General features: G+C 34.9%; 1 protein-coding gene across 18 annotated transcripts in view; it reads right to left on the bottom strand.

Moving 5' to 3' along the window:
* The window catches only part of NRXN1 (neurexin 1), a 1,133,502-nt gene that overhangs the window by 595,722 nt on the left and 525,501 nt on the right, over positions 1 to 12,279 (bottom strand). For 11 of the 18 annotated variants that reach the window (XM_073897720.1, XM_025868729.2, XM_073897726.1 and 8 more), the window contains 2 exons: positions 11,327 to 11,530; positions 8,723 to 8,749 (listed from right to left, as the gene is read on the bottom strand). In XM_073897720.1, coding sequence (XP_073753821.1) covers positions 8,723 to 8,749; positions 11,327 to 11,530 — 231 coding nt within the window. The remainder of the gene's footprint in view (positions 1 to 8,722; positions 8,750 to 11,326; positions 11,531 to 12,279) is intronic. The other 7 variants (XM_073897723.1, XM_073897729.1, XM_025868737.2 and 4 more) reach the window with 1 other exon arrangement.

Raw genomic sequence — 12,279 nt, 5'->3', positions numbered from 1 at the left:
AAAAATTAACAAACCCAGAGGTACAATATAAATTAACATAAAATATAATAGAAACAGTATTACTATTCTAAAGTAATGACTGATAAAAGTCTTCAGGGATTATTTTTAACGAATAGATAAGGATAGTGAGCAAAGTTAAATTCTTTTCAAGCATTCAAAAGTGTATTTTCTTACTAAAATCAAAAAGACAAGAAATAACAAGTGTTGGTGAAGATGTGGAGAAAAAGGAACACTTGTGTACTATTGGTGGGAATGTAAATTTGTGCAGCCATTGTGGAAAACAGTATGGAGGTTCCTCAAATAATTAAAAATAGAATTACATATGATCCAATAATTCCACTATGGGTATTTACCCAAAGAAAAGAAAAACATTAACTTGAAAAGATATATGCACCCACATGTTCAATGCAGCATTATTTACAATAGCCAAGATACAGAAACAACCCAGTGTCCATTCATAGATGAATGGATAAATAAGATGAGGTATGTGTGTATGTGTGTGTGTGTGCATGACGTGTATAGGAATATACCTATAGGAATGTTATGCAGCAATAAAAAAGGATGAGATCATGTCATTTGTGACAACATGGATGGACCTAGACAGGGCATTATGCTAAGTGAAATAAGTGAGACAGAGAAAAGACAAATGCCATATGATCCCACTTATATGTGGAATCTGAAACACACACACACACACACACACTCACACACACACACACAGACATGAATAAACAAACAAAAAGCAGAATTAGACCTATAAATACGAGAACAAACTGATGGTTGCCAGAGGAGAGGGGGTGAGGGGATGGGCAAGACAGTGAAGGGGACTGGGAGATACAGTTTGGAATGAATAAGTCATGGGAATAAAAGGCACAGCATAAGGAATATAGTCAATGATGTTGTAATAGCCTAGTATGGTGACAGATGGAAGCCATACTTGTGGTGAACACAGCATAGTGTATAAACTTGTTGAATCACTATGTTGTACATCTGAAACTAATGTAACATTGTGTGTCAATTGTGCTCAATTTAAATTTTTTTTTTAATTTTTAATTTTTTTTCAATGTTTTAAAGTGCATTCTCTTAAGTGGTTAAGAAATACACTTCTATTATCTAGTAAAAGTTTCCAACGGTTTAACAAATTCTTTTTGTATATAGTGAAATAATTCAGTCTAAAGGTCATTTGAATAAACATAACTTCTGAGTCAGTGGGAACTAAATTCATGAGTTTTTGTTGTAATAAAGAAATTCTAAAATTCTAGGTTAATATCAAATTATTGAGTGTATAGACATCAATGTAAAATAACATTTTATGTTTTGATGAGTGTTTATATAGTATACCATAATCTTTAGGGAAACTAACTTACTAAATATGAACCTTAGCATTTCTTTGAAACTTAGGCTATGAAATATTTTACAGCTTTTTTGCAATTTATCTCAATTTTTTAAAAAACAATCAGCATTTTCAAATTATGCAAACATCTTCAAATAGCTATTTTCTCAGAAAACGCTGCCAATTCCATAAGATAGTAAAATATACATAAATAATTAATCAAATTTAAAAAAACACCTATTTTTCAAGGCTAAAACTTTTAAAAATCATCAAAGTTCTCCAAAAGCTAAAAAAAAAAAAAAAAATTCACATTCTACATTTTCAACCATGGTGTGTAAGAATATGTATACTCCTATAAATGCAAAATAAGCTGGAATGCTTATATTAATTATATCTGACCCATAGTTAAGGAAAGAAAGGCATCATTTTTAAATTATGCATCTATTTCAGCGGGTAGCAGATGCATAGTTCCTTTCTAGTGACCATATGAGGAATTGAAATCCATGATCATGATATTTGTTTTCATATTCTCTGATAGATAAGCAATTGATAGGGTATAAATTGTTAGTGGCTTTCTTTTGAGTAAAATTAGGAATACAAAACTTGTAGAAATTTTGTTTTAATTTAAATTCAATTTAATTAACATATACCATATTATTAGTTTCAGAGATAGAATTAAGTGATTCATCAATTGCATACAACACCCAGTGCTCATTATGTCAAACACCCAACTTAATGCCCATCACCCAATCACCCCATTCCCCCACACCCTTCCCCTCCAGCAACCCTCAGCTTGTTTCCTAGAGTTAAGAGTCCCTTATGGTTAGTCTCCCTGTTTTAGTCCTATGTTATTTTTCCTTTCCTTCCCCTAAAACTTGTAGAAAATTTTCTAATCTGTATTTCTCTATACTAATCAAATGAGTGCCGTGGCATGGCGCTTTTGATCATCATTGAATATTAAGGCTGTCCTAAAAATTGTAGACTGTTTTAAATAGAAGTTATTGAGTTTTTTTTAGTCTTTTATTTTTTTAGTAGTTAACTTTCTAGGAACCTGAATCAGGGTGTACAAGTAAAAGACCAAATGCTCCAAATATAGAAAATTATTATTGTTTTCTTTAAAACGAATGAAATTTGAATCATGCATCTCACAATGAAATAAACTAAAAGCAAAAAAAAAAATCTTATTAATGGCAAGAAATACCTGATTCAAATTTCTATCTTTGATTTTTCTGGATCAATGATAAATGTTGAGATGCTACATCCCTACCAAAAGAAATATATAAATAAACACATGGAAAAGAAAAAAAGAAACTCAAAACTGTGAAGGGAGTGGTGGATATTTAGAAACCAGCTCTTTCTAATAACACAACAAACAAAAACATCTCACCAACAGGCTGTGGTCTCTTAAGTTCAGTGAAACTTGGTTGTATAAAAAAAAAAAAAATCCTTTCACATAAACCAAGGGATTATCAAGTCAGAATGGTTCTTCTGAAACTTTCTAGGCCTTTCTGACAATATCTACCTAGGCCGTTGTTAAAATGCTAAGTTTCAACAATGAAGGAGAATTTGATGAATTTAGTCCACCCTAATCTGGAATTTTGCCTCACTTTGAGCACAGCCTTTTGCAATAGCAATAAGAAAATGCTTCGATCAATCAATTAAAAATTGAGCCTTCTTTCAAGAGGAACCTGCACAAAAGAACGGTCTTTTAAAACACTGCAGCATTCTGTATTTGTATATAAGCAATGAACAGATTGATTGTTCATGAAAATGGACCCAAGTCTTCTACTTCTCAGGCCCTCCCACTAAGATTTGCCCAATGTAGCCATTTAAATGTGCAGGGAAAAACTGTACTCTTCTTTATAATTCTCATAAATTTAAAATGTGGATAATCCAAATGGGCATGCCTTAAATTTCTTTCCGATTTTGATATTTTTCTAAAGACTCATTGTCATGTGCTAATTCCCTTTGTTTTAGCTATTTGTTTTTTTTTTTTTGTAATCAGAAATCTATGGTCTCAGTATTTTATTTCTCTTAGATTTTTGCTGAAAATAATCATATATAAACTGTCTTTTATTCTCCTTTCCTTAAATCTACTCTCAGCTTCAAAAAAAAAAAAAAAAAAAACCAAAAAAACCCACAAAAAACCCCAAACCAAAAACGATAGTAACCAGTAACTAAAAGAACAAACAAAACTCCTATGTTCTGTATTTGTGGAGTCATCTTCCTTTATTGCTTGAGCAGCCTCTGTCCTAGGCAGATGAAGAGCACCAGTCATGAGAAGGAATGACACAACTCTACAAATCGGGCGACTGTTGCATACGGCCAGGACTAGAAGATTCCCTTCCGCAGCTGTCTGCTCTTTAGGCTCCAGGCAGTGGCTCTGAACTGAACATTTGCTTCATGTTAACAAGAGCCAGCCCCCAGAAATCTCCTCCTATCTTTTTAAGGAGCCTGCCAAACGGCAGTCTGATCAAAGCAATCTAATATGGCTTAAGTGCCACTGTTTGACATTTTGCATTCTTTTATTGCTTTCCATTTTTACTACATAAAAAAATGGGTGATAACTAATATCCAGTTGATCTTTTCATTCTGGTAATAAAATGATAATACAAAGATCTTATTATCCACTCCAGATATCCATCACAGTACATTTTCCAATAACATACTACTCGGAGTGTTTCTTCACTCTGTCCAAGTGCAAAGTGAGGTTAAGTACTCGGCCTCACATTCTCTTTCTCTCTGATACTTTAGACACTGGACTGCAAATAAAAGGAGCTGAACTTCAACCCTTGACATTCTGTCCACATTAATGTGATCTGCAATTTTGCCGTCTTTGCACTAGAGAAACCATTTTCTATGAGAAGCCAAAAATAGTTGGAGGGTCTACCTACTAAAATATTTTGTCAATCCAGAGAGTTTTTATTCTTGTAAGAAAACGAGAGGAAACAGACCAGGAGGAAACAATATTGGAAGTGGGGAGGAAGAGTACATCTTGGTAGGAAGGAAGATCAGGTGGGCGGGAGAAGAGGCACATACACAAGGCATAAAGAATCCAAAGTAATGCCAACAAGCAAAACAAACATCAGAGATCATGAGTTTATATGAAAATCAATTTTTATGTGGATGTAGAGGTGGCCCCAAGCCTTCCTGCGAGCAAGAAGGACATTCTGTAATTATGTCATTGATTTGAAAAGATAAAAACAAACAAACAAAGCAACCAATGAAACCAATAAATAAAAGAAAGCAAAGAAAGAAATACTAACAAAAACGTAAGCATAAAAGTCTCCCTGAATCCATAACATATTTAGTTATTTACAGGACAATTAGGACTCATCTATATCTGATAGGAACACATTTTGTTTTCAAATGCCCAATGTATTTAAACTGTTAAGGATTATAGCACTAACAAATTTTAAGGTTATGAGAAGAGAGAAAGAATAAAATTTGGGATCATTTAAAGATGCAATATATCACTACAAATCCAAGTCTTCAGAAAAAAAATATAGAGAAATACATAGCCTAATGAGTTTGGGAGTATTGTAGGGAACTACTGGACACCAAATTTAAGATTCAGACTGTCTCAGTAACTCTACCTCAGAGTTAACCAAGATATTAGGCTATGTACTTTGGCAGACAAAGAGAATACACAATAAGAATGCTGGCCAGTATAGATCCAACTAATAATGGATTTGAGATCATTTTGTAAGGATTAGAAAATTTCCTTTGCAATCTTTATAGTTCTTAAAAGATGTATTAAGTCCACTAATATGAACCTAGGGAAGAGATGGTCAGACACACCTTTTCATGCAAATAATTCATGTGTCAGTCAGGAAAGTACTACTCAATCTGATTTGGATTTTCTCGGTGATAACTTGTTAATGATTAGTAATTTCTACAATATTTTTTGTAAAATAATCTACAACTTGTCTATTTTCATTAATTCAAATATTTTTTTCTCTTTATGTTAGAAGAATGTGACTTTAGACTCCTTTCTCATCTATCTTTATGAAATACTGTCCAGAGAAGAAATGATATGCTCTAAAATATGGTAGTTCTTTAAGCAACTTCCATACACAATTATTTTATGATGGCAGACTGTTTCTCTCAATACTGCAATATCTATTGAGAAGGCACAAGGCATCTGACTATTCTTTATTTCTATCATGGATAGAAGAGAATGGAGAGTGTGAGATAACACACTTCCATGCTCACCTTCCAGGCCATGAATCTGCACAAACTGACCTTAATTTAATTCCAAGTTGCAGATAACAAACATATTTTAGCAATGATACAAGCTAATGGATGTCAGAGAGCTGGGATTGGTCTGACACTGGGTGCAGAGACATCCCATTTGTAATTTGAAAGATCAAAGCATACATTTTGACACTGAGATGACCACTATTCAGAGAGAAGGTTCTTTTTTAAAAAGTACCCTCTCCACACATGAAAATAAGCTTTTGATTTTTAAATGAAAACAGGCTCTCTTTCCATTTTAAGATTCTTGACAGCTTTTCCTACGAGGGGGGAGAATGGTGGCAAGAAAGAATCTGCCAGAGATGCTCTCTGGAATTCAAATCCACCCTTTCTCCAAGGAACCCAAACAAAAGGCTGTCCTCCCCTGAAGACTCTATTGCTGCATCTACCACTACTCAAACAGAAATGGCTGACAAAGGAATGCACCTGCCATCTCTGATGGTCCCACACGTCTGAGTACATGAAGTTAGATCATCTTCCCTCTTCACCCACTACCTATTTTTCAAGGGCAAAGACTGGATAGTCTGATAGCATATATATTTTCTTTTCCTTATCAGGTAACATCTGCTCTACACTGAGGGGCGTGGATGAAGAAGGATGGAGCCACCAAAGGAAATAGCAGAGCAATTCTGAGTAAGTTGGAGAAGTATGAAAATGTTTCCATCCAAACTTAATAATTTAGAGTTTAATATTAATTCTCAACCTAAGATAATTTTTTACGTTATAGTTTGTATATTTGCTGTGGAAATTTTCTTAAAGATATCACTTGAGGTATCTTTGATATCTTAGCTATGATATAATTTTTAGAGACGGTGGTAGATGGTAGATGGCTGTGATTTAATAAATGTATATTCATCTCGCTTTCAGACGAACTTAAAGTTCACAGGGGATGAATGTAATAAATCAGTCACTCAAACTACAAGTTATACTGAGATACAGATATTTCAATTTATATTTTTATGGGGGAGGAAATGCACTCCAGGTGGAAATCTCTGCTTATTTAATCCCTGTGAGTTAGATTTGCATTATTTGATATGTAAATTCCTCTCTCTCCTAACTTTGAGTAATAACATGAATTCTTGATGGAACTTGGGCTTCTTGCCACATTTTCCCACTATTCCCCAAATAAAGGCAAAAGAAAATGAAAGTGTTACCTGCGCATCGAATGTTCTTTCCAGTGACTGCTGTCAAGTTAAGGCATTTGCAGTCCTGTCCGAGGTGTGCACTGAAAGCTCACAATCATTCATTTAATTCAAGTAATTTACATGTAACGCATACTCCTTAAAAAGGGAAAATTTTCACTAACCAGCAAAAACCTTTGTCCTCAAAGGTATTATTCTGTGGAATATCCAGAGAAAAAAGACTGTGCTTAATATTAGAATCTCGTAATATAAGCCAACTGAAGAGAAGTGTCTAACAAGGGTAATTAGACTATAAATATATATTTCATTGGTATAGCTAGAAAACACAGCATCACACTTCATTTGGTTAATTCCCATTGTAGAATTCCAAATACTAGAATTTATATAGTTACATTTTGTAAATTTAAAAACTCATGCTTTATTGTATGCTTAATATAAATAAACAAGAGTACATAAAACAGGAGTCTAGAAAGGAGGATTTTCCTCCCATTATTCTCTAAGACTCAGGATGTATCAAGAACATCTATAACTGCATTAAGGCACAAATCTAGCTTTGGGAAAGTATTTCGTGACTGCCACATTGCCCGCATCAGTGCCTCAGAGATGAAAGCAAACTGGACCGTGGTGTGAGAATCGCAAAAACTGTGCTCCTTCTCAGGAAGTGTGGGATGGGGTTTGATAGGAGATGATGTAAACTTGAAAAATTCCACTTGTGTGAGAGCTTTGAGAGATTATTTCAGGAACTGTTCTGTTCAAGATGATGTTTAATACCTTGTATGATAGTTTATCAATTTAATTTTTCAGAAGTCATGATTCAGTTACCTTCTTATTGCTATGATTGGAAAGATTCACATTTATGTTACTTTAAAATGAATATTAAAATATTCGAAGACAAATCTGAGTTATAAGATGCATCGTGTTCAAAGTAGTATGTATTTCATTAGTAAAACTTCTTGTTTTATACGTTTAAGACCACCATTTTGTTCCTCAGAGGATGACATAGCTATTTGTGAACACAGCCAATGGTTTTGGGAGTAGACTTCATCAACTCACATTCAGCATTTTCCAAGGATATAGAAAATGCTTGTTCTCATTGACTATAACAATGAGAGATTAGAACCTTGTTAGAACCATTTTATTGACATAGCTAACAACTTTGGTATCACTGGAGGAGATTCCTTAATGTGGTCAGCAAAACTGGAAAGGAAAAAACCTGAACATTTACATAAAGAAATAAAATAAATTTATTCTTAAAGTAATGCTACAACTCAAAATAAAATCACAGTCCTTATATCCTTTCAGATTCTCTAGTCCATAGTGAAATAAAACAGTCCATGCATCTTTTCTGATTCATCATTTGGCATGCATATCACAGATTTGAAGGGTTTTGATTATTTTTGCAGATATGTGATCAGGATGTAAAAATTCATCATGTAAATACTCTTAATGAACAAGAAAAAAAACTCTTGGACAAGTAATTTTCTTTATATGTATACATATAACATTGGAAAATACATTTTTCTAAGTAAAATTTTGGTTGAATTTAGAAGAGTTTGATAGTAGTTCTCAAAATAAAAGGAATTCAGTTTTTTTCTATATTTTGAGTCAAGAGGTAAAAACAGAAAGTGAAGGAAATAGACCCACAGTATTGTTTTCCTAATTTGGTGATGAAGAGAGCTACTGGAGTCCAAGATCAGCCAAAATACAAATGCTACTTGCCTTATTCAAAGGTCTATAGAGGTGTGTGCACCTTCTACTCTAAAATATTTGTCACCTCTTTTCCCACTTAGATGTAGGAACTACAGCAGGAAAGCCTTCAGCTGGACAGATTTCAAAATGAATTTTTACAACCCAGATGATGGACTGGTATACTTCAAAAGTGAATTCATGAGTTTGATAAATGTCTTTCTCTTGCTCTCATTTTTTTTTCCTTACTAGCTTACATCATAATGGAGGAATAACATTTTAAAAATTTTGAATTGGCACTTACTGGAATTACAGTTAATCCTGATACAATCTAGATGGGGAAGAATAGATGAAAAATGAAAATTTATCCTTCAAGGTAATAGCTGCAGACATCCAATAAAATCACAGTCCACCCTTCCGGGGACAGACACATGCAAATATGGCCAGTCCATATCATGTATTCTTTACATACTTCTAGAACCCAGATTCATTGTTAATGTAACTTCACATTGGAAACAACGATAGAAGGTTTTTTTGTTTTTTGTTTTTTGTTTTTAAATGGCCAATTCAAACAAAGCTACATGGTGACAAATCTAAGTGAAAGAAAGAGTTGTTAACTGTCAAAGATGTTTGGCTTAGAGTGGCTGCGACTTTCTCCCCATCTGTGAAAGAACATTATCATTGTTTTCAGCATAATTAAAAAGTGCTCCGTCACAATGGGGTACAGTGCAAGCCCAGCTAGGCTCAGACATCTTGGACCTTCAGAGTCTAATATCCCACAAAGGCCAACAGAACTCTTGAGAATTGTGGTGGTCAAACGGAGAGCAAGTTGAAGTTATTCTAATCTCACCCTAATGTATTTTTTATTTTTGTTATTATTATCATTGGCTGAGGCAAAAAAGGTAACAGCCAGATACTGGCTGGATTCCATGCCTTGTATTAATTGGAAGAAGTAAGAAACAACTGTATTTTCCTTTAGAAGCCTCGAGTGGCTAAGGAGTAATGTCATTCTTCAGAGCACATGAGCCTATGCCTCTCTTGGAGCAAACAGTGTTATCTCTATGTACTAAGTGTCATGGTTAACACTGGTATTGATCTTCCTTTTCTTACACTTCCTTCTTTATAAACAGATTCTCTAAGAACAGAATGCCTGATCTGAATAACACAGACTGTGATAATAAGGGTTGTCTTTAAAGGACTGTGTGGGATGTTTTATGTTTATTTTATGTATAGATACATATTTGTTGGTTTTCGTTGCTGTATTTAATTAATGCCTTTGGGGAACATGAAAAATAGAAACCTAGATTCTGTTTCCATATAGCTGAGTTTGTCATGTGTCGTCAACCGCATCAGAAAAGTGGTTGCAAACAGCCAAGGACCAGCACCTACACAACTCTTTCCACAGAATGCTTTGCTGTTGGAAAATTCCCATGAGTGTTTCCACTTTGACTAGCAGCCCCTTTACTGCGAGTAGGCAATTTTCTTTGAATTGTTGTAGTAACCTATCATTGTCACTAGAGGGAACTCTAACAGAACAGTAAATGACAGTGCAGTGCGTTCTTCAGTGATCTTTAAAAACCACCCTTATTATTTAGCTTTAACTAATATTAATTGAATGTAATTAATTGAATGTAATTGTATGCAATAAGCTAACACTGCAATAATTTTATATTTTATGAGCTACCATTCTGCCCAGCACAATTTGAAAATGTAGGTAGAGTTTCCACAAATGCCTCACCTCATCATAATTTGCTACTCTTCGTGTCAATCTGTGTTTCAAATTTTATTGTTCTTTCTCCATTAATTTATTTTTGTGTGTGTTTAGCATTTCCAGGAAATACAGTAAAACCTCATTAATTTGTACTCCTCTTGGAGCTAATGATAATAATGAAACTTATTGGGCAGAATATTTATAATTCTTTAACAACAGAAATTGCCTGAGAAAAATTAAACAAAACAAGTTGTAGAAGATCAGCTTCAGGAAGAAAACCGAATGCCAGGACTTCCCTGTACACTGATGGCACGATTTGCATGACACGACACCCTAATGACTGATAATTCTTATCCACCCATTAAAATCAGCCTCGTAAGACCTTTCCTTAAGAAGCCTTCCTAGCTATCAATTTGTGTTTTGGAATGTAATCGGAAACAAAACTGTGTATTTTTTTAAGTCTACAATTCCGACTCTTAATTCGGCCTACCCTTCCCCCATATTTCATACAGCTTTGTGAGGTTTTACTGTAGTGACTCTCCCCTGACGCTACAGTGAAGCAGGAAAGCATTATTTCTCTGTAGAAGAGCCTGTGTTTTCGTGTTCTCATGGCTGTTTGCTACGGGCCGCAGTCTTTGGGCATTGAAGGGTTGTGGATTGCTGTTTGGTAGCAGGATATCACCACACAGTATTTCCAAACAGAAAAGATGGGGTACCACAAAGGTGACTAGTCAAAGGAGAAGCCCAGGGAGTAGAGTAAAAGCAACTGTTGATCTACATCACGGAGCAGAAATTTGATATTTTGTGCAGATGTTATCTAAAGTAAAAGCAGATGGATTTTTATTCATCTGAAGGGGTATCCCCTATAGTAAATCAGAGTATCAGTAAACGTAACAGTGGAAATTATTTGAGGGCTCTTCAAGCTTAACAATTTATACTTTCAATTGACCTCATTGATACATACGGCTTCCCTTTTAAGAATCCTCAGTGGTAGAAATCACAAAATGGTAAATTATGTTAAACAAAATGAAACAATTAAAAGATGCCCCCAAAACCTAAATTAATTTAAATGATGAAAATGAGACCATTAAGTATTTTAACTTTCCATGGCAAAACAGGCTACTCAGTAAATGTTTGCAGGCAAAACTGAACAAAAAGTGAAAAGTATTAGTTTTATGGGGGAAGGCGAGTTGTTACCTAGATTGACCGTCAGTTTCACACGCCCTGCATCCAGTTCCAGGCGGAGGGTGTCTGCCGAGTCTCTAGAGGTGGTTGCCATGAGGATTCCATACGCACGCTGGGATCGGAATCGCAAGGACACATCCTCGGCCTCTGTGTGCATCACCACTGGGAGCTGGATTTTCATAAACATACTCCCATCATAGCTCAGAACCGTTGCCTCTACGGATGGGAAATGAATATCAAAGTTCTTGGTCAGTTTGGTACCTTTAATACTTTGAAAGGGAAAAGCGCCACCCATTAATGGCTTCCAGATAGAACACAACACTACAAACCCAACTCATCTTCCTCAGAAATGAGCAATTTTTTTTTTTAAACCAAGAAGAGAAGTCACAGTGAAGAGGACTTCTGTGAAGTCTCTGCTCAAGTACAGGCACAAGAGAGGGCGCTACTCCCCTTTTGGATCGCACAGCCCTTTCTATACAGCATTCATCGTGTTGGTTCATCGATGTTTATGTATGTGTCTCCCTTCTCAAAGGCAGAGATCACATGCTTTTGTCTGCAGCCACAGCATGAGCCTGGGATGAAGCACTAGCAATTACTTCATGTGTGTTTCTATATGGCTAGGCCACTGACTAGCCCTGCAAAATCTGCGTTAGTTCCAAATCTTCTATCAACAAAATGAGGAGGTGCTAGCATCAGGCCTTCACTTACCCTAAAAGTCCATGATTCTAAGAGAAGTTACTATCATTATCTTCTTTCATAATATCTGCCTTCATAGGATCAAAAAAAAAAAAAAAGAAAGAAAAAGAAATGACTTAAATGTAGGAATAAGGTCAACATTTTACCAAAGGTGATGTTCAAAGAGAAGAAAAAATAGTAGGTCCAATCAACAGGTGATGCTTCTTCTGAGTCACTTTGCTTAACAAGGTAATTGATTTTAACAAGGACACAAACTGAAACTTCATTTT

The sequence above is a fragment of the Callorhinus ursinus genome, unplaced genomic scaffold (assembly GCF_003265705.2).
Source record: "Callorhinus ursinus isolate GAN/ISIS: 27379988/994484 unplaced genomic scaffold, GSC_fseal_2.0 scaffold10, whole genome shotgun sequence".
NCBI classification, from domain to species: domain Eukaryota; kingdom Metazoa; phylum Chordata; class Mammalia; order Carnivora; family Otariidae; genus Callorhinus; species Callorhinus ursinus.
Note: the sequence above shows the minus strand (reverse complement) of the source record. Positions and strands in the feature narration are given on the sequence as shown.